At 44.8% G+C, this 23,328-nt stretch overlaps 1 protein-coding gene across 1 annotated transcript in view; it reads right to left on the reverse strand.

The window, feature by feature from the left end:
- Window positions 1–435: 435 nt before the first annotated feature.
- The window catches only part of LMNTD1 (lamin tail domain containing 1), a 223,672-nt gene continuing 200,779 nt past the window's right edge, over window positions 436–23,328 (reverse strand). Inside the window, exon 12 of the mRNA XM_074572755.1 lies at window positions 436–2,238. Coding sequence (XP_074428856.1) covers window positions 2,122–2,238 — 117 coding nt within the window. The 3' untranslated portion in view covers window positions 436–2,121. The remainder of the gene's footprint in view (window positions 2,239–23,328) is intronic.

Here is a 23,328-nt window from a genome sequence, read left to right on the forward strand (position 1 = left end):
CTCCCAGTCACCGTTCTGCCCGCGAGAAGGCAGCCAGGAGCGGGGCGGCCAGCCGTCAACGCAGCCAGTGTTAGAGCTAAGGGAACACAGCAGTTGTAAAAGACAGGCTACTGTGTTATCCGTCATCCTTCGGATAAAGAATGAGCCCCGAGGTGTAAAATGACATCAGGGGCTGCCGTCTTGAAAGAGTCAACTGGATCATCTTCCACCACCCTGCTTTCCGTTCCCTGGTTCCAGGCTCCCTTCAGGTATTGAATACTCACAGTAACACCACCGGTGGTAACTGGAGCCTCATGGTCCTCGCGCTTCTTAGTGAGCACACGGCTTACTGTAAAAATAGTGAGTTTAACAGAAGCTAAAGGATGCCCCTGGACGAACCAGCATACAGAAAAAAGAATTTAATGGCAACATTAGATCATAATCACAAACCAAAAAGGACTTGAAACTTGTGTTTATTGACTTGTATGCAGCAGTAACAGTCTGGCAAAACAAAAGGGAAGAAAAACAGACAAGTGTGAAGCTGCAAATGCAGTGCAAAGCATAGCACAGAGCAAACGGTCATGGCTTTAGTGAGGAGAGATGCTCTTTTTCTTCCTGGCTTACGGGGAAGTGTACAGCTCCCTCTGTGCTATTGAACTGTAGCAGAGATTTTTTTGGCTTCTCAGTTGAAGTTTCTTCCAAAACTGCATTTTAAATATCTCCATAGGTTTGGAGGAAGACCTTGCTCTTCCCAGGTCTTTTCCTTTTCTCAGCTGCACACATGTGTTAGACCCAGGATTTAAAGGCACTTCTCAAAATCCAGACAAAAAAAAAAAGTTGACTTCGTTTTTGCTTATAAACAGCAATTGGAAGGTGAGCTCATTGGCTTAAAACTGCTGCACTGTCACATTAGCAGTAAGATGCATCACTTCTGCAGAACTGGGATGTACAGGCTGTCTGGGAAGGAGGAGAGAACTCACCTGATGCGCTGCTGCAATCCACACACACAGATTTTGGAGGAAAAACTCCAGAATCACCTATGCACACATATTTTTCCACATTATGCCTTAAAGGATCAGAGCAGGTCACCTGGATGGTGCCGCAAGGGTTAATATTGTGGAAAGATTCAAATGCAAATGGCCAAGGAGAAAGCTGGACTTCAGAGACAGGAAATGGGAATTGTTTTGCATCCTCCTATATGACTTCAGCTGACTTTTCCTCACATTTCGGGGTCATCCGTTGAAAGCTTTGAGCTTCTTTGGCTTTGTTGCTGCTGTACGGGTCCAGTCACTCACTGGAATGTAAAAATCAGCGAGGTCAACAACGCACCTCTGGGGATGCAGACTGCAAGACCGCGCAAACTGTCTTCATCCTTCACCGCTGAGAAGCAGCACAGGCTGGTGGCAGGAACGTCGCACCTCTGTAACCTCCTCTGGGGCAGCTGTTCTCTGTCATTCGCATACGGGGATGATTTCATGATCTAGAGAAGATGTTCAAAGCTAAAGGACTTGTTTAATGAAGTCTGCGAAAAAAAATCTGTAAAGATCTGCGGAAAAAACTGGAGCAAGTTTTTCTTGCTGACAGGAGGACTGAGGCTGAACCACAGCTTTCCATGTCTGGAGGACAACCAGGCCTTTAGAGTCAGGACTCAAATTTCATTATGTTCTCACAATGAGTAAAATCAAAAGGGCCTTTGGGATCTCAGCACTCCCAGGTTTACAGGGAGCTGGGAAAAGAAAACACCTTTTCAATATCCCTTGCTTCTGCAGGCAAAATGGACCTTCCTTCTGAAGAGCTCTCCGGGTAAAATCACTGACCTACGTAGCAATGTTTCTTTCTCTTAAACATTACATACATGCGTGTATGAAGTTGATAAACTATACACACCTCAGTGTGCATCAGTACAAATATGGAATTACTGTGAAATGCTAGTGACAAGAACCGATAAAGTAAACTTTGTGGGACATGCAGTCTGTACTGATAAGGTTGACAGTCTCTGGTGTCACCATGGAAATGAACCTCCTCATTTCTTGACGCAACAACCTGCACAACACAAAGGATTTGTCGGGGGGATTTTTTTATTTTTATTTTTTTTTGAAGGCCCCGGTAATCTCTTCCTGTTTATGGAAGCGGTGCTGGAGGCTAGAGCAAGTGATGCGTTGGTAGCACGGAGCTGTAAGATGGAGTGACAAAGTACTTCTGGAGAGCAGTGCCAGCCAGGGGAAGCGACCCCACGTACATCACTCCACCAAAATTAGGCTGCAAGAAAAAAACAAGACCTCTTGTCAGCACTGGCAATGCATACAGCATTCAATCAATAATTTTTAATGATATCCCTGCTGATTTAGTTTAGCTTTTCTTTCCTCTTAGTAATCTAAGTGTTTGTGAGTGCTTCTGATTATTTATTCAGCATTTAGGAGGTCAAGTGACAACAGAAATATCTTTTGTGCCACTCCTGCTGTCTCAGCCCTGACACCAAGGGTCCAACAAACGTCCATTCTGTGTCTGGGTCCTTTTCCTGAGACTCCTGTGGAGAGGCTAAGTGGTATCAGAGAAGATTGCGGCGTTATTTCCATTTGAATTTGTTCACTATGAATTGGACCGCACACAATTTTATATTTAACACTTCCCGTTCCCAGCTGTAAACTACTACTAAATCACATTGGGAAAAAAGTCAGGTTGGGACCCTGGTAATATAAACATCCCTGCCTTTCCCTTTGCTCTGCCTAGCTCCTTTCTGGAATTTCATCAGAGCAAAGATATCAAGCAAAAAGATAAATGGAGATTTTCCAAGGGTACTACTGACCATGGAGAATGCAGATGGTATTATTCTAACAGGGCCTGGTTTCCATTGAGCGATGAATATTCACTTGTGGAAAAATCAATGGTTACTGGAGGTGATCACCTAAATACAAGGCACTGCAGATCACGGGTCCCTTTCCACACAGGAAGGACCTGAACTGTTGAAAATAATGACATTCAGACAACATTCTGAAGGTCAAAAGCTCACATTTTCCACTCTGCAGCTGGGAAAAAAGTGTGTCCCAATTTTAGCCACCGCACCCAAGAACTCATGCCAAGAAATTGATAATTTCATTGCCTTGCAATCTTTAACTGTGTTCCTAAGGTCTGGTCAGTATGCAGGCAGCTGAGGAGAACAAGAGGCATTTTTAGACGCTTGCATAAAGAAGCACCATGGAAACAAAAAAATGTAATTCTTGAACCACTGATAAGAAATCATTTCAGTGCTATTACTGCTAAAAGCACTCACAAAGTGAAGAACCAAAATGTGGAGTTCATCAAGGTCAACAGGACCTTGCACTGGCTTATATGGGCTTTTGCACCTTAGCAATACTTCGCTAAACTATATAGTTCTTCTTCTTCAAAATGAAAATGCTGTGTTCCCTTTCCCAGTCAGTGCCGTTTCCATAAGGCAGCTGTAAAGTTGAAGATGATGTTAAGTCACTGTGAGTCCCCGATCTCTCCTCTATACTGTGTTCAACCCAGCTGGAATGGTCCATTTACTTAGAAGATGAGGTGTAAGACACAGGTGAGATGACATATAGGTCAAAAAATCTTGGCCAAGAGTCACCGGTATGCCAAGTATGATGTGAGACTGCAAGATGATTTTTGATGCTTATAACGATTGCAGTGCCGTGACTGGAAATTCATAGAGGAGTAAGAAAGAGACGTTACTGTGGAAGGCTTTGGGCTAGTGGCTAAAGAAGCAGTGTATTTTTCAAGACAAACTCAGAGATTTATCACCGGCAGAACTGGCTATTTACACTGTGACCTTGAAAAGGTTACATTAGACATCAGTTTAATAATACCTAGGACATAAGAGTAGTGGAGAGGCTTAATTAATCACGGTCTTGAAGTCTCAGATCCACAGAAGGGAGGTGAAAAACAGTATGATAATAATTTGGGCCCTCTGGCTGCTAATGTTCAGGATCAGCTACCTTGAGTAATTTCAGAAAAATGTGTTGGCAGGTGCCGCCCCTGCAGTTCCTCTGTTACAATTCCCCGCGGAGTGGCGGTATTTTTAGCTGTAAATGAACCCACAGCATAAATCAAAGGAGCGCAAATATTTCCCAGGGTAAGGTCTAGGGGGCTGATGTTGAATTTGGGAATAGTGCAGTGTTAGTTGCTGGGCAGTGATTCACTTAGTTCCATACCCAGCCTCTGAGAGTGGACAGGACCAAAAGTTGCCAGAGAAGAGGAAACTGAGGCAGAAGTGGGAGTTTACGGAGCAGCCTCCCCACAGGATGGCTCCTGGGCTCAATTATACCTTGTAGCGAGAAGATATCATATTTAACCGTATGTTGTGCAGGAGAGTCCTCTTTGATCTCTTTTAAATGCTCAGTTTAATTAAATTCCTTTTATTCTTCTTGAGAAGAAGGAATAAGCTGAAGTTAAAAAGTTACCCCCTCTCTAGTGTTTTTCCTTTTATTCATCTCTGAATGACAGCTCCAATCTTTTCAATTTTTCTTCCTATGAACACTTTTATGTAGTCATTTCAGTGTCCCATTTCTAGACCTTTCTATTTCTGCAAAATACTTTCAAGAAAAAAATAACCAAGCATGAATACAGTATTTCAGATATGCCAATCCTCTTGGTTTATAAAGCAGTATTGTAATATTTACAGAGCCTGTTTTCCATCCTGGGCTGTGCAGTACTCACACAATTTGTTTTTTGGATGACCCTGCATTTTACGTAGGGGATTTCACTGTCACCAATGATGACGCTTTTTTTCCTGAGTAATTTTCAGCTTTTAAGAGTAGCTGACGCGGTTTCGTTTCTTTTTTCCCCCAAATCTGATTATTTTGTATTTATTCAAAACAGAAGATTCTGCTTGCTCTCATATTTCTATCTCACCTTGCTGTCCTAGAGTCTACTAAAAGTTTTCACAGCCATCCCTAGCCCTCAGTGGCCTTCAGCCATTTTGTGTCAGCTGCAAAATTTCTTACCTCGCTGCTTGCTCAGTTTTCCAGACCGTTAATAAAAACAGCAAAGAATACATCTGACAGTATGGATCATTAAGACACCTGCTGCCAATCCTTTGCCCATGTGAAAACGTATCATTTCTTTCAGACATTATCTTCTCTATCTCATCTAATTTCTAATACTGAGTAGTAATTTAATTGTTGCTTAAGATGTTTACAAGAAACCCAATAAATGACTCTCAGATATTGGCACTGTGAGATTAAATAAAAAGTGCTTTGAATAAGAATGGCTGCATGAGAAGCTGTCTCTGATGATTCTCATCTTATGTTGATATTGTCTGTTCTCCTTATGCTCCTAATGTCAAATCGCATTAGTCCTTAAAATAGCAGTATCATGGGAGAATATAAAGACAGCCTGCTGATACTTTTGATCTCCATATTTCAATGCAATTTGGTCATCGAAACTCTTCAGATATTTTTTCTTTATTAAAATAGCAGTCTTAAATACATATCTGGGAAGAATAAGTGGGGTTTGATGGAAAATAAATTCTATTATGTACGATGAGGGATGATATGATTATTTTTACCTGTTAAACCAGGAGATCCATTCTAGGAATAAATCTGCTGGGACCGATACCCTGAACAGGTCATTTCTATACATATGCGAAACCACCTTTAAAAACTGTCTGCAAAAAAAATAATAAATCTGCTATACGCTGAGATTTAGTAAGGCTATAGATTCAAGGGGCTCTTTCTGATTTTAAGTATATCACCTCATTTCTGAGTGTTGACTTCCTTGGATGCAGGTGGAAGTGACTCAACTAACACACGCAGGAGATATGTTTGCAAGTAGAAGAAAGAGGGCAGCAAAAGGATATCTCATTCTCATCCACAGGACCAAGTTAATTTCAGCTCAGGGTTCTCTGTAATTAGTACAGACCCACACGACGCAAAGCTTTTCTGTATGGGATACTGACCAAAATAACTCTCGATGCTGATGCTGCACACTGGACAAGAGATGCTTTTGCTCTGGAATAATGACTGCATTTCTAAAGCCGGAGTGATTAGCCTGGGATAAAGTCACCATTCTCCAAGAATCGTATTTTCTTGAGGAGGAAGCCTGATATGGCTAGTGATTAAGATGAAAAGGTACAAATTCTGACACAACGTTGCATCCCACCTCTGGAAAATGCAGCAGAGGCAGTCAATACTCTGAGCTCTGCCAATGTGACTTACTGAACGTAGAGTATCTGCTGCGCAGTGATTCTCTCCAGCAGCAGCAACTGCAGCTAATTGTCCCCGGGCAGGCGAGCTCGCAGAGCTGCTGAAGAGGTGCAGTAAAACTTCATGAAGTGTCTTTCTCTGAGCCAGAAATGCATCTTCGTTCACGAGGGATGGCACTCTACATATTTCATGTTAAGGGGTTCCAACTTCTGTGATTTATTTCCTCGTTATCAACTTCTCTGACATTTACCCCATTCTCGCACCTGGTATCATCAGAGGGATTAGGTGGTCATCTGAGGGAAACAGCGTGGTCCTGGTGGCCTGGCTTACACCCGTATTAAAAAGACAGAAATAGCCGCTTGGCCTATTCTTCTATATCTGGGATGAATCAGAAAGAAGATGCAAACATCAGCCTAATATATGGATCAGCTTAATTATTCTGCTGGCCCAGTAAAGGAGACACTCTATTTATTCATGACAACAAAGGGGTTTTTACAGGAGTAATTGCTAAGTAGCACATTTAGAAGGTGGGTTCTTCCACTTCGTTTTAATTACTGATAAAAAGGGAGAAATTAGAATATTTTAATAAAAAAAAGGTGTCGAGAAGTCAGTGTAACAAATTGAATGCAGAAGATAACATTTTACAGTTACAATTTGTCATCTCGCAAGATCCAGTGGGAAACCACATCTTAAAAGATCCCAAAACATGCTGCGTGATAGCTCAGATCCCACAAAACAGTCAGCGTCTCTGGAGTCTGTCTGCATTAAGGCACTTCTGCTCCCTTTCATCCACACACGCGTCACTCAGTGCACGTTCCATTGCAAGGCCAGGTCTTTTATACAGGACCTTTTATAAGAGAGCCCGGAGTGCTGGGGCACGCAACTGGATGCCAAATTGTAGAAAGACGTGAAGGGGCATAGGCCCATTACACAAATTGCATCTACTTGTACTGACTAGGAAACAGGGCTGCGAATTCTGGTTGACTGGATTTTACCCTTATCTTTCCAGCTTGCCCAATGTGACTACTCACAATGTGTTTGGCCCCATGGAGTCTCAGTTCTGCAGTTTATAATATGGGGGGGGGGGTGACAGTTGACAGAAATCATACGGCTCAGTTCCTTTTTTGTTGCACGCACCCACATTTCTCAGGGGAGGGCAAAATCATACCACAGTGTATATAGATATAATATTCCTTTGGGTTTTTTTTTTTCCTTGGGAATGAGATTATCTTTACTATCTACTTCTGTCAATTTTGCTATCATCTTATCAGAGCTCTAGTTGGGCCCAAAGCCTTGACTGTAAAAGAGAAGCCACAAAGGAGGACTGTAACCAAATACCTTTCAGCACACCTTTCTCATGAAAATGTAACATCTAAAAGGCAAGCATCCTGTCCAAGTTAGTTACACAGGTTCCCTCGCTTTATGAAGAGAGAAAGACACCTCCAGTGTCCAAATCGTGCAGTTAGTCCTAGACACCTATTTTTGGATGGGATGAATCATCTTCTAGAATCACCTCTCTCTTTACTGGCTACTGATGATAGAGCTCAGACTGAGACTAGACATCTAATTCTTTTCATGCCTAAGGTTAAATGAAGGAAGTCTTACTCTAAATCGCCATATCGTTATGTTTCAATCCAAACCATTTGTTGTTGTACCTTCGTTGTGTAAAACCAACAATTTGTCACACAAAGACAAGCAAAGAGAGATATTATAATGATCCTGATAACAAAATGTGAAGCGCTATTTATTCTAGAAATGCCAATTTAAAAATAGGACGGGCAATCTCAGGAAAACTAGGTGGCAATCTTAAACCTCAGTAAAGAAAGCCAGCTGCTAGGGCTGTGCTTTCACTCTCTCCTCGCAAATCCAATAAAAACTCTGGGTATACTTCATGCATTTCCTTGTTATTCCTCTTGCTTGGTTTACCTAGCATGGTAAACAAAAACTAATCTTTAAATACATGATTTAAAGTTCTTAACGTGCTGCATTTGTAAAACTTTTTGGTGCCCCTTCAGTATGCTGAGTAAATAAATGAGTCCTGGGAGCTTTTGGCTCCCCTCTGAATTGCCTTCTTATGCAAAACAATACAGTCAACACTGAGTTTGAAAGCATCCCAAACAGGTGTAGACAGCAAAGTCAATGCATGTCGTTTTTATAACTGACCACATCACCAGGCAGAAGGCTCTCTGCTCTGTGGATATTGTATCCAGAACAGATATTGTCTGTTCGTATGGGCACAGAGGGTACGGAAAAAGAAAGAGCCTAAGGAGCTAATCACTGCTTAGTTAGGGAACGTGTAGGTGTCAACAGACACAGACCACGCGCCTTGCGCCAGCTTTTAGAAGCTTTCCAAGGCTGCTACACATTTCTTGGCAGGAGCCCATCTGCACGTAGCCACTGTGCACCTCTCATCTTGTGGATGGAAGCTGGTTTTCTGTCTGCAGCATCCGCTGACTCTCTCCACCTTCCCTCCGAAGTGGCTGCATGAGCTGCCTTAAATCTTTGTATTGCTTCACCATAATAGTAGTGCCAATGATTTAAAAAACCCACAGAACTGAAACAAAACACCTTGGCTACAATCATTCGTTTCACAGACTCCTCCCCCCTCTTTCTGCCAAGCAAAGGCAACTTCAATCCGGCAGTGTTTTCCTTTCCTCTAAATAAGGTCTCTTCTTGCTGGAGTTACAGCCAACTCCAACGATTTTTTCCCTGTCTACCTGATCTCAAACTAATTAAAATATAGTCTTTGCAAATGCCTCTGGAGGATCACCAAACTTAAAGTGAGTTTTCAAGAGAAGGAATACAGTCCAAAAGTGTTTGACGTATATTCCAGTAATGAATTCCCATGACTTCGGGTCAATTCCTTTGATGGAGAAATCTGGCAAGGTTCATTTCTGACAACAGAGGTATGCTGGCTGGTTTCAAATACCAGCTGAAGGTTTCATCCTGCCTTTGTTTACCAAATGAATGCTCAACTTCCAAAAAATAATGAGGTTAACAGGTCACACAGCTGCAGCCTTCCGTTCCTGACAGAGAGGCAGAAGGGAGGGATGTCAATCCCACTTTCTTCCCTTCCCAACAGAGTCCTGTCCCACTGGAGGTACAGAGATGGGGATCCTTGGGGAGCCTTCTACACTCACTAGCTTCTCCGTAACTAGGGAATCATTAGATTTAAAGCAAAAATGAGCAGATCTTGTTCATTCAGCAAAAACTGCACAAAAATAGGGACCGATATATTCACAGAAGATAGGTGCCAATGGTAACAACTCAGTGTTTATTAATACTTATGATGAGAATCAGTTAGACTGATAGTTTACGATTTTTCTTTGAAATCAAAGCAACTCTGAAATTTGTACCAGATAAGAGACAATGTCCACCTACTTCCTCCAGATTCTCAAGTAGTCCGCTAAATTCCAGGAGAAAAAGGGTAAAAAGACTATACGGTAATTCTCCTGCTTCTTTTTAATTAAATTTGCAAAGAGAGAAGGCTCAAATAAGAATCTAGCCTGTGGTTTATTTATCTAGTTGAAACATAAACTCTGCTGCTTTACAAATCCAGTATATACAAGCTTGTTTCTAGCCAAGGACTTCTTTATAGCAAGAGATTCTTGGAATGGGAAGATTTATGTGCTTCACATCTCTTTGTACAACCCCACAGAGAGGGAGAGCATCTGAGTGTGGGAGAGTGCGTGTATGTGTGTGTATGGATGCAAAATCTCAGAGGGTGCCCTTTCAGAAGAGACAAATATATACCATGGCATTAGTATACAACATATCTTGTTATTTTGGTCACAAATTACAATGAGGACACAGAGGTACTCCAGTCGGGTGTAGATATTCATAGCCTTTGTTTACTACCTGCTTGGCAGGAGATATATATGAAACTATCTATATGACACAAGTGGACTATGCACCACAGTGCTCAATTTAGCCATAAAAATACTGTAATTTATTGAAATAGTGCAGTTGCATGACACAAAAACTAATCAAGCTAGTGATGCCATGACTGCCTGGAACAAATCACCCCCATGTTTCACTATACCTCTGTTCAGCCTATTCCTCCATCATTTAGAAGTAATCTAAGCACTATTAAGGCTTACATTCTCTGGAAAAGGGGCTTAGCAACTTATGAGGATTATCAAGATATAACAAAGCTATGCAGGGGGAAGATTAGAAGGGCCAAAGCTCAATCAGAACTCAGCTTGGCCACTGCAGTTAAAGATAACAAGAAGAGATTTTTCCAGTATATCAACAGAAAAAGGAAAACTAGGGAAAATATAGGTCCACTGATGAATGAAACGGGTGCCCTAGTGGTGGAAGACACAGAGAAGGCAGAGTTACTGAATGCCTTCTTTTCTTCGGTCTTCACTGATAAAGCCGTCCCTCACACATCCCATACCCTGGAGGCAAGGGGGAAGGTCTGGAGAGAGGAAGATTTTCCCTTAGTTGAGGAGGACCGGGTCAGAGACCACTTGGCCAAGCTGGACATTCATAAATCCATGGGCCCTGACGGGATGCACCCGCGAGTGCTGAGAGAGCTGGCAGATGTTATCGCTAGACCACTCTCCATCGTCTTTGAAAAGTCATGGGGAACAGGAGAGGTGCCTGAGGACTGGAGGAAGGCTAACATCACTCCAATCTTCAAAAAAGGCAAGAAGGAGGACCCAGGGAACTACAGGCCGGTTAGTCTCACCTCTGTCCCTGGGAAGGTAATGGAGCGACTCATTCTGGATGTCGTCTCCAAACACATAGAGGAACAGGAAGTTATTGGAAGTGGTCAGCATGGATTTACCAAGGGCAAATCATGCCTGACCAATCTGATAGCTTTCTATGGTGTTATAACGGATTGGCTGGATGAGGGGAGAGCCGCAGATGTCATCTACCTTGACCTTAGCAAGGCTTTTGACACTGTCCCCCATAACATCCTCATTAGGAAGCTGAGGAAGTATGGGCTAGACGAGGTGACAGTGAGGTGGATCGAGAGCTGGCTGAGTGACAGAACTCAGAGGGTTGTGATCAGCGGCACAGAGTCCAGTTGGAGGCCTGTAACGAGTGGTGTCCCTCAGGGGTCAATACTTGGACCAATTTTGTTCAATATATTCATTAATGACCTAGATGAGGGGACAGAGTGTATCCTCAGCAAGTTTGCTGATGATACCAAGCTGGGAGGGGTGGCCGACACTCCAGAGGGCCGTGCTGCCATCCAGCGTGACCTGGACAGGCTGGAGAGCTGGGCAGAGAAGAACCTAATGAGGTTCAACAAAAGCAAGTGTAGGGTCCTGCACCTGGGAAGGAAGAATGCCAAACACCAGTATATGTTAGGGGCGGACATGCTGGGAAGCAGCTCTGAGGAGAAGGACCTGGGGGTCCTAGTAGACAGCAAATTATCCATGAGCCAGCAGTGTGCCCTTGTGGCCAAGAAGGCCAATGGCATCCTGGGGTGCATCAAGAAGAGCGTGGCCAGCAGGTCAAGGGAGGTCATCCTCCCCCTCTACTCTGCCTTGGTGAGGCCGCACCTGGAGTACTGTGTCCAGTTCTGGGCTCCCCAGTTCAAGAGGGACAGGGAACTACTGGAGCGAGTCCAGCGAAGGGCAGCCAAGATGATTATGGGACTGGAGCACCTCCCTTATGAGGAAAGGCTGAAAGAGCTGGGACTCTTTAGCCTGGAGAAGAGAAGGTTGAGGGGGAACCTGATTAATGTTTACAAGTATCTAAAGGGTGGGTTTAAGGAGGACGGAGCCAGGCTCTTTTCAATGGTTCCCAGCGACAGGACAAGGGGCAACGGGCACAAGCTGGAACATCGGAAGTTCCGTTCAAATACATGGAAAAACTTCTTTACAGTGAGGGTGACAGAGCACTGGAACAGGCTGCCCAGGGAGGCTGTGGAGTCCCCTTCTCTGGAGATTTTCAAGACCCGCCTGGATGCAGCCCTGAGGGATGTGCTTTAGGCAATCCTGCTCTAGCAGGGGAGTTGGACTAGATGATCTCTAGAGGTCCCTTCCAACTCTGAAGATTCCGTGATTCTGTGATTCCGTGATTAAAACATGCCAGATAAATAGCACTTGAAACCGAAGTTCTCTGTTCTTCCATGGAATAGATCTAAGAAATGGCAATGTCGTCTCATCCTTGCAACGAGACTATGTGTTATTCCTGCCAACAGAAACAGCATTACAGTCAACTCTCCCTTTTCTACGGGCAGCCTGTCTGGCACAGACAGGTCATACCATGGATTCGGTGAAATCCAAGCAGTTTCTGGTTCGTTGCAGAGCACAATCTTCGTGAGTGAAGCTATACTAACTGAAACTACGCTGCTTTCTCTAGAAGAAACATAGCTGCGCCAAGAGCTGAGACTGAGCAGTTTTGTCCCAACAAACCTGAGCCGGCATCACTCGGTGCTAGTGTGGATGGCTCTGCCTTATGTACCTGGCTGAAGAGGACAGGGTGCAGGTACTAGAACGACTCAGGGAGAAGCCCACCTGAGACGAGCAGAGCCCATGCACTCATGTGCAGCATCACTCTGGACAACCTGAGCTGCCTGCCTGCTGCACCACTCAGGTATCTTTCCAGTATGCTCCCCACCATAACCTGCTGTATGTGTATAACTTCAGTTAGCCTGTTGGATCTTCCTAGACCTCCACTATCACAGATAACAAAGAACTAGCTGTCTTTAAAAAGTACTGCAGCCCTACAAATTGTCAATATTATTTTTTAAGGGCTTTCAAGTGCTAGGAGATTCTGGCCATACCTACTGAAATTATGATTTGAAAGCTCCTTTTCCAGCTGCCTGAGCACATGCAATGTCCTAAAGCAACATCAAAACTGAAAAACTGGACAAGTGAAGGCTGTTATCTCTAGGTGGAGGGAGGGAATGGAGGAATGAAGGATCAGGCACTCTCGCTGTAACCCAGAGGCATTCTTCTTCTTTTCCAGAGGAGCCCATGTCGTGGTTTAGCCTCAGATGGCAACAAAGAACCACGTGCCGCTCGCACGTGCCTTCCTAATACAGGAAGGATCGTAAGAAAAGGCAAGACTCTTGGGTTGGGACAAAGGCAGTTTAACAGAACAGCAAAGGGAACATGCAAACAACAACAACAACAACAACACGGATAGGGGAATATACAAACGCGATTACGGAACCGCCGCTCCCCGCCGCTCGCCGACCAGCCGGACCCGGGACGCCCCAGCCCGCTTTTAAGCAGCAACCTCCTGCCCCCTCCCCCGGCAGCTCAGGGTGGGCGTGGCTCACATGGCATGGAATACCAGGAAAAGTTAACCCTATCCCCACCGGAACCAGGACATTATCCACCCCTTATTCCATACCATCTATGCCATGCCCAGCAGGTTCCAATGAATTGCCACCACTTTCCCCTGTTATATATATATATATATATATTTATACACACATATAATGCCCTTAGTTTATGGGTCATCCCTCCAAAGTGTCCGTTGAGTTCTTTTAATCCACGGCTTTGGGCTCCATTTGTTAGAACAGTCTCTCAGGGCAGGTGAGATGCTGGGTGGTGCTGGTCTGTTGCATGCTGTATTTTTCGGAGCTTGTGACTGGTGCACCTGGTGTGGCTCATGTACGCAGTCCGTGGGCTGAAGATGTAGATCTTGAGGAAACTGCTGGGCGCCAGCTGCTGAGATCAGTTCTTATCCCATCATCCCTGTGCCTTACTTGTAGTACAACTGATAGCAATTATAGCAATGAGGACATACAGTGACAGTGTTACTTATCAATTAACAGCACACAATCTGATTCATTGGCTATTCTCGCCCAAAATCAGATCCCCATGAGGTACACATCGGACTTCCCCATCCTGCCGCATCACCCACCAAGTGCACCCAGGTCCTTGGGCAAAAGCAATCCCACGGATGGGTTTGCCTTTGCCTGAGGCAGGACTAACCCAGACTGTCTTCCCTAGCATATTCTTCATATGCACTACGGGGACTTTATCCCCTTCTACAGTACGTGGAAGTTTTGATTGGGCAGGGCCAGCCCGATTGTTAGATCCCCTGGTGTTAACTAGCCAGGTAGCTTTTGCTAAATGTGTATCCCAGTGTTTGAAAGTCGCACCACCCATTGCTCTCAGTGTAGTTTTTAACAGTCCATTGTATCGTTCTATCTTCCCAGAGGCTGGTGCGTGATAGGGGATGTGATACACCCACTCGATACCATGCTCTTTGGCCCAGATGTCTATGAGGCTGTTTCGGAAACGAGTCCCGTTGTCCGACTCAATTCTCTCTGGGGTACCATGTCGCCACAGGACTTGCTTTTCGAGGCCCAGGATAGTGTTCCGGGCAGTGGCATGGGGCACAGGGTATCTTTCCAGCCATCCAGTGGTTGCTTCCACCATTGGAATCTGACGGCGTCCATCTTGCCATTTTATTCCTAAAAACTGGATCTCCTGCGCAGGTCCCTTGACCTTACTTCGCTTTATAGCAAAACCAGCGTTCAGAAGGATTTGGACTATTTTACTCCCTTTCTCAAAAACTTCTTCTGCTGTGTTTCCCCATACAATGATGTCATCAATGTACTGCAGATGTTCTGGAGCTTCACCCTGTTCCAGTGCAGTCTGGATCAGTCCATGGCAAATGGTGGGGCTGTGTTTCCACCCCTGGGGCAGTCGATTCCAGGTGTATTGGACGCCCCTCCAAGTGAAAGCAAACTGTGGCCTGCACTCTGCTGCCAAAGGGATTGAGAAGAATGCATTCGCTATATCAATCGTGGCATACCACTTGGCTGCCTTGGACTCCAGTTCGTACTGGAGTTCTAGCATGTCCGGCACGGCAGCACTCAGCGGTGGCGTGACTTCATTCAGACCACGATAGTCTACAGTTAGCCTCCACTCTCCATTAGATTTTCGCACCGGCCATATGGGACTGTTAAAGGGTGAGCGAGTCTTGCTGATCACTCCTTGAACCTCTAGTTGACGAATCAGCTCATGGATGGGAATCAGAGAGTCTCGGTTAGTGCGATACTGCCGCCGATGCACCGTTGTGGTAGCAATCGGCACCTGTTGTTCTTTGACCCTCAACAACCCCACAACAGAAGAATCCTCCGAGAGACCAGGCAAGGCAGACAACTGTTTAACTTCCTCTGTCTCCAAAGCAGCTATGCCAAAGGCCCAGCGGTACCCTTTTGGGTCCTTAAAATACCCTCTCCTGAGGTAATCTATACCAAGGATGCATGGAGCCTCTGGGCCAGTCACAATGGGATGCTTTTGCCACTCATTCCCAGTTAGGCTCACTTCTGCCTCCAGTACAGTCAACTCTTGGGATCCCCCTGTCACCCCAGAAATACAAATGGGTTCTGCCCCTCTATAGCTTGATGGTATTAAAGTACACTGCGCACCCGTGTCCACTAGAGCCTTATACTCCTGTGGGTCTGATGTGCCAGGCCATCGAATCCACACCGTCCAATAAACCCGGTTGTCCCTTTCCTCCACCTGGCCGGAGGCAGGGCCCCCCTAATACTCGTCATAGTATCCATTACTCACTTCTTGCATAAATGACTTGGAAGTTCCTTCAAGAGGATCAGAAGCAAGATCAGGCCTTCTGCTTTGTCTGGGGAACGGCCCACTGGAAACTGGGGCGGCACTTTTCCTGGAGGGATCCCCTTTTGTGGTTGTCCTTCCTTGCAACTCCTGTACCCGTGTCCGCAGGATCGAAGTAGGTCGTCCATCCCACTTCCTCATGTCCTCTCCGTGGTCCCGCAGGTAGAACCACAGGGTGCCTCGTGGTGTGTACCCTCTGTACTCTCTCTCTTGAGTGGGGAAATGCCTGCTTCTAATAGCTGAGATGCTGGCCTGTGCAGGTGGGGAGTAGAACATATTCTCTTCAAGTTGCTGGACCTTCCGCGACAGTTTCTCCACAGCTGAGACAAGGGGGGAAGAGAGACTTTCTTCATATCGCCGGAGCCGGCCAGCTACCTCATCCACCGTTGGTCCCTCTTCACCTTTCCATTCCATTACTGCCAGGAAGTTGGCATATGACGATGGTGCGCTCCGTACAAACTTCCGCCACATGGGCCTTGTGCATCGCACCTCATCAGGGTCTGTGGGTAAGTCGGCATTGTCCAAGTCATAATAAATCATCTCCCGCACGGCTAATTCTCTCAGGTACTGGATACCTCTTTCCATGGTAGTCCACTTGCTTGGCTGACATACAACATCCTCACTGAAGGGGTACCTCTCCCTCATGCCTAACAGGAGTCGTTTCCAGAGGCTGAGGGCTTGGGTCTTTTTCCCAATCGCCTTGTCAATGCCGCCTTCCCTAGACAGGGATCCCAGCTGCCTGGCCTCCCTACCCTCTAATTCCAGGCTACTGGCCCCATTATCCCAGCACCGGAGCAGCCAGGTGACAATGTGCTCGCCTGAAAGTCGGCTGAAATCTTTTCGCATATCCCGCAGCTCACTCAAGGATAGGGATCGAGTAATTATCTCTGGTTCTGCCTCTTCCTCCTGCTCTCGTGATGGCCCTGGTTCATCATCATCTCTTACTAAGCGAACTGATTTCTTTGTGTACTTCTTCTTCTGTATGGGGGCAACTGATACCGGCGCGGGTTGGTTCTCTGGTTCAGTGGCAGTGGCTACCACGGGGGCTGCAGTAGCCGCAGTGTCTGCCGCAGGGGCTGCAGTAGCCGCAGTGTCTGCCGCAGGGGCTGCAGCAGCCGCAGGGGCCGCCGCAGGGGCTGCAGCAGCCGCAGGGACCGCCGGCCTGGTTTCCATCTCTTCCCCTTGAGGGTGCTGCATAATTCTGAGCAGTGCCTGGTAGATACTGGCCAGGGCCCAGCACAGCGCGGTGAGTTGTGCCTCTCTAGAATAGCCACAACATTTTCCCTTCAAATATTCTACCACTTTATCAGGGTCCTGTAATTGTTCAGGGGTGAAGTCCCAGACCATTGGAGGCGAGTAGTTCTCTAGGTACCTGCCCATGCTCTCCGACATGCCATGCCACCCCTGACTATCCAGCCTCGGAGCAGATCTCCGGGTGGTAGTCTTAAATAGTCGCTTAACCCTAAACAAGACCTGGAACGTATTCAGGAGACATAGCACTAGGAACACACTAGTTTGAGTATCCCAAGGATATTCAAGATTCTCAAAAGCTGTCATACCTGACCCGAAGGAGAAAAGGGAGGCAAAAGGGCTGGGGAAACTATTAACAAATTCTGAGAGACGGTGTCCAATGTACGGACAGGACAACAAAACCACATAAACACCCCAAAATAACCGTCTGAACAGTGATGTTATCATATCATAAACAGATATCGCACAGGACAGCAGAATGATAATCCTCATCCCTCTTCCAGACATGGTAAACAGCATCGCAGGGAGTACATAAGCCATATAGGAATTTATGTAACACAGCCATGAGAACAAACCAAGCAACATGATGACCAGTGACTACTTACCTAATAAAATAAATGCATACAAGAAAAAAAAAAAAAAAAAAACCAAAACCGTTTTTTCCACGTTCTAGTTGGATTCTGTCGTTATCTCAACCCTTCAAGCCCCACGTTGGGTGCCAAAAAGGACTGTCGTGGTTTAGCCTCAGATGGCAACAAAGAACCACGTGCCGCTCGCACGTGCCTTCCTAATACAGGAAGGATCGTAAGAAAAGGCAAGACTCTTGGGTTGGGACAAAGGCAGTTTAACAGAACAGCAAAGGGAACATGCAAACAACAACAACAACAACAACAACAACAACACGGATAGGGGAATATACAAACGCGATTACGGAACCGCCGCTCCCCGCCGCTCGCCGACCAGCCGGACCCGGGACGCCCCAGCCCGCTTTTAAGCAGCAACCTCCTGCCCCCTCCCCCGGCAGCTCAGGGTGGGCGTGGCTCACATGGCATGGAATACCAGGAAAAGTTAACCCTATCCCCACCGGAACCAGGACAGCCCATAATAAGTGCCAGATCTTCTCTGTCCCATCCATCTAAATGGTGCCAACTGTGAGGATCCTTCCTGGCCTCTGCCTCCACCTACCAACTCATCTCACAGGGTGATATCTTTATCACATGCTTCAACTGTAGTAATCAAGGTGAAATAACAGGCCGAGCAATTACTAGGCTTCGTTCATTATCAACCACAAGCAAGCACATTTAAATCTGCTATCTGGAAGGGCTGGCTGGCCCATGACCTCATGACCTCCACCAAAGTATGCAGTGTTTCAGTTCTGGATGACCTGGAATCCAATGCCACCACTTGGAAGGGCAGGAGGGAGCTGCGTAAGTTGCATTGACAAGGAGGTTTTCACTAGACAGAAGCACTGCCTACAGACATGTGCCTTTAAAAGAGTTTGGGAATAAGCATTTGTAGAAACGTTCTATGGTGCATCCAGTTTAGCATTTCCTTTTGGTGAAACCAGCAGCAATGCCAAAGGCTATGGTTGTGACAAAACCAGTGAAATCATGGAGACGATGTCAATTCCCGGTGGTTTGTGGTTGCAGTGAGTGATGCTATCATACAATCAGAGCAAACCACAGAGCATGTAATTTAGTGAAATGTGGCACAGTTATAAGGCAAATATATTCGTCATGCAATAGAAATGGTTGAAACAATCATGTCTCTTTTTGTGTGCTCAGGCGTCTTTGTAGCACAGTGCCCTGCTGCCGGATCAATTAACTCTGCGTCTGCAGGTTCCTGCAGTAAAACCTCACTTTACAGGATGAATATGACTAGGTGTTTCTCAGTGCTGCGTATTATTTTCTCATTTGCAATGTTTTTTTTTTATATAGGCTCAGGCTTTGACTGAGGACACAGTGTTCTGGCCCAAAAGGACGTGTCTTCACAACACATTTAGAGTGAGACTGCATCTGCTCTTTTGGAAAGACACGAGTCTAATAGGCAATCTGCTTGATTTATGTACCATGAAGCATGATTAGAGTAAGGGTAAGATTCTCATTCATTACATAATTTCTTTGAAATGATGAACCTGGTGTGTTTGTTATGAGATCCAAAACAAAGAGTAAAAGGACATTTTCAAGGTTGGCTTTAAGCTTGTATTTAGCAAATCCTTTTTTGTTGTTCCTCAGCCCTATGATAATGCTGTAGATTTTTTTTTTCCTAAACAAATAACTTTTTTTTTTTTTTCACATTACTTAATCCCCTTTGTTTCAGGTACTTTAAAAACAAGCATCATTTAAACTTCACAAAGGCATTATGCCCTGGATTCAAACAGGTAAACTGAGGCAAATGGGCAGCTAAGCAATTTCCGTGAGAGGCTGAGCTGAATATGCAAGTCCAATGTGTTAACTAGTGCGTCGCTGGTCCTCGAGCATCATGCATCACCCATTTTTCTAGAGTGAAAAATCAATGCTGTCATCAAAATACGCTATAAGAAAACACAGTGTGGTCTTGACACAGGCACATTGGCCAGAGATTTCAGTTTTATGAAGTTCCTCTGAGGAAAGGAAAACCAATATTTTAAGAGCACAGAGGTATACCTTTAAATAAGTAGTTTCCCAACTGGGGAGAATCTTTATGCAAGGCATGTTTAGGACCTGATCCAAAGTCTACTGAAATTTCACACTGGCTTAAATAAAGCTTGGATCAGGACCTGTTCTCTATATTGTGCAGGTATTCCTCGAGTGTAAGAAGGGACAGATCATTCTGTGCACAGCTTTAATGAAAGAATAGGGGCAGCAAAGGGAAATAATATCTGTAAAAACAGAGTAAGGAAATGGTGGAAGATCATTCAGTTGTCCCTTCCCTTTTAAAAGCAAACTGTCAGAGAGGAAGGAGAAAGTAGTAATTGGTAAATGAGGTGCACTCCAGATCTGAAAAGGTAGTGTCCATAAAAGAAGAAAAATCTAATAGAATATTCATTAAAAATTATTCTTTCTCCCTCTCTCTCCTGCCAATTTCTAAGTATATGTATATCTTTATATAACAATAAATGCATGTATTTTTATGCTATTAGGAGATTTGAAGAAGAGTTTGACAATTACTATTTGAATTTCTGAGGCTATTAATTAAAAATCTTCAAAATACACTCTAATGGTCCCTATGCTGCCTACTCCTCGACTGAGGTATAACAGCATCTCTCCTCTGAAGCCAGCAGCACATCACAGATTTACTAGGGAACAAGATCTCATTATGTTGGGTTTGAATTTATACTGCGTGTACAACAACCGCCGCTTTGTAGCATTCAGAGGTGCTGTAGAGCGCAGAGTCAGTGTGTCACCGTCCAAAATACGCCGCCCACGGGAGGGACTGCAGCAACTGGAAAGCATCACATGGCAAGGGAGGTCAGTGTGTTGTGTACCTGTGTGGCCATCCTGGCAATTGCTTGGGCCTATGGAGGAGAAAGACTGCAAAGTAGCAGATTTTTTTAACTGCTTGCAAATTTTTAAGCCTCCACTGCTGAGATTTACCCAAACTTTTACCAAAAGTTTCAGTAATAAAGCCTGAGATCAAGATATTTTCCTTGGAGGGAACAGGATTGATAGGAGCGTGCCTTGATAAATGATGCTGAATGCCGTGGGGAGTTCTTTGCGTCTCCTTTAAGTGATGGTCAAGGTCATTGTTCGGTTAGTTTCTGGGTGCTTTTTTTAGATATATATTGAATATAAGGCAGAATCTTGAATGACAGAAGAAGCAGCTCTTTTCAGAGATAGGCTAGAGCTCCTGAATTCAGAGCCCAGAGCCAGAGTCCCAGCTGGCACACAACATACTCTGAAGTCAGTCCATTTTCAGCCGAGAAACACAGCCTTGGGTTTTGCTTCCTTCAGGAAAGAAGAGGGGAGAGGAACTATGTCTTGTTTTTTACCACTACAAAGTATTAGCTGTTGAGAATGAATTTAAACTATCTGTAGGCTGCATGACTTTATATAAATTATTAATGTAACTTACTATCTGTTAAGCATGGGTGCTTACATGGTGCTGCGTTTCCCCAGAAAACATAATTCTACTCTTTCCCCAGGAAAAGCATAAACTGGCATCAAGAAGCCTGAGGTCTGGCTGAGGTGGTGGCGCACACCGTGTAGGAAGGTTATTTCTGCTGTGTCTGATAGTACGCTGCACAACTCATAAAACGTGTGATGAAATTGTGAATGTACAGCACACAGGTTTTCACGTACGATGTGATTTATCTGCTGCTGGCTGATCAGCCAGCCTGCTGGCAGATGACTTCAAATACGAGAAATCAGACTTAGACTGAATGAAACTGAAGTTACATGATTTCTGACCCACTGTTTGTGACTTTACTCTGGGTTTTTCTTTATCCTAATTTGCCAACTCCACCTTCACACTGCCAGACGCAGAGCAGGATTTACTACATGTTAATGCCCTCAGAAGTGAGGAGTGGGAGGAGATGAGCTGAGGGTACCTTCTCAAGCTCCCCATCACCCTCCAGATCAGAGCTTAGATCACACCCAACTTGCCACCTCTATTTCTGTCCAGTCCCCAGCACTTCACGTTGCCAGTTCCAGCCGTCTGTGACACCTCAGTTCAGCTCTGCTCAGGGGACTGGAGAGGCCCGAGATGGGACTGGAGAGGCCCAAGATGCGATTTACCAGGGACTTGACCAAGGCAGGGTCAGGGAGTCTGTCTAAATTACCACAATTTTGATGGCTGCCCTATAGACTGCAGTATCGCCTAGGATCCCCAAAGCTTCATCGCCACTCACCACTTTTTATTAAAGGTTCGATCACAGCTTGAAACTCACATGAACAATCTGTCTCCCTAGAGGATAAAGAATAAAATGGGCAAGCTCACAGACTATCTATAAGTCGTACATGGTAATGTACCAGTGGCATTTCTAATATTCTCTTGATAACAAACATTGCAAACTCATCTGCATGACTGACATATTTGTGAAAATTAGGGCCTGGTCTGAAGTCAGACAAGGCCAAAGTTTATTGGATAGTTCATTCACAACAAATATCTCACCCAGTGCTGTGAAAATGTGATGTAACGTGCTTATTTGGTGACCTGTGGGAATGATTAGTTGCCTTTAACCCCACTATAACTGAGACATTATTTACCCTCAATAAAATTACTACACAGCTGGCATTATTTGTTATCTCTTTTGACATTCTCAGCAGAGGCACTTACAGAAGAAAGGGCACAGAGACTAAAGTATCATGAACTGTTTTCAGCACACTGGCAAGACGATGAGAGGAGACTCATCCTGCCATTTCCCAGGCTCCCTCTGTTTTGTGGATAAAAGTTAAGTCTCAAGGAAGACCAGCTTGGAAACTCTGAGGACCCCAGGGTTTCGCACGTACTGGTGCTTAACAGATTTTGCAAATTAGAAAGGCAAACCCCCATGATTAAAACAGTTGATGATACTGCACCACCAACAGAATTTAGTTCATTTCTTTTGAATTGTAACTTTAGGTTTATGTATTTGTAATAGCACTTCATAGAGGGCCATTAAATGTTCCATAGCAGTGTGTTGTGAAAGCAATGACATGACAGAAACTCTGACCACAGCACTCCAAATTCACTACTGACTGCCTTTCCAGATGGAAATTATCAAGTCTGCGAAAGAACTAACTGAGAATGATCACGATTTTACTGTGGCTAGAGGAACTTTGTTTAGATTGTAAGACCCTGTGTGTGAGCAATAAAACAACAAAAAACCCCAACCCCATAAGTGAGAAAAATTAAAGCATACAAAATTAAGTGCTGTCAATAAAAAAATCAATTCACTTCAAAACTAAGGCTCCGATCCTGTGAATGTACAGAGAGCATACTGCGTGTCCTTTCCATTTCCTGCCTTGTGTCGTGACAGGCTCACTCTGGTTTGCTGCCTGCACCTCTCACTGTTGTTGTTGCAATTAAGCAGACTATAGAAACAGCTGCTCACAATTTATTTCATCATCATTAGCCAGTAGAGTCACCTCCCCACGGTCACTAGGCCAATGATGCAACGTTACAGGCTTATAAAGCACCTCCTGCCCCCAGTGCCTTTTGACCGTGCATGCATGTACTGACCTTGTGCAACTCTGCAAGAACTGTTTCTAAAGCTGAGATAGATTGGACCTGCCTTTCAAAAATGTAATTCGTAATTAAAGAAAAGGAAGAAACTACTCTCTGCCTAGTTTCTAGCTTGCAGCCGTTTGATACACTTATATTCGGTATAAACTGCGAAATGGTCCAGCACACGCTATGACAGCTGCAAGGAAGACAAATGACAGCAGAGCACCCTTAAAACTAATGTGAGCTAA

This window comes from Larus michahellis, chromosome 1, assembly GCF_964199755.1.
Source record: "Larus michahellis chromosome 1, bLarMic1.1, whole genome shotgun sequence".
Taxonomy (NCBI): domain Eukaryota; kingdom Metazoa; phylum Chordata; class Aves; order Charadriiformes; family Laridae; genus Larus; species Larus michahellis.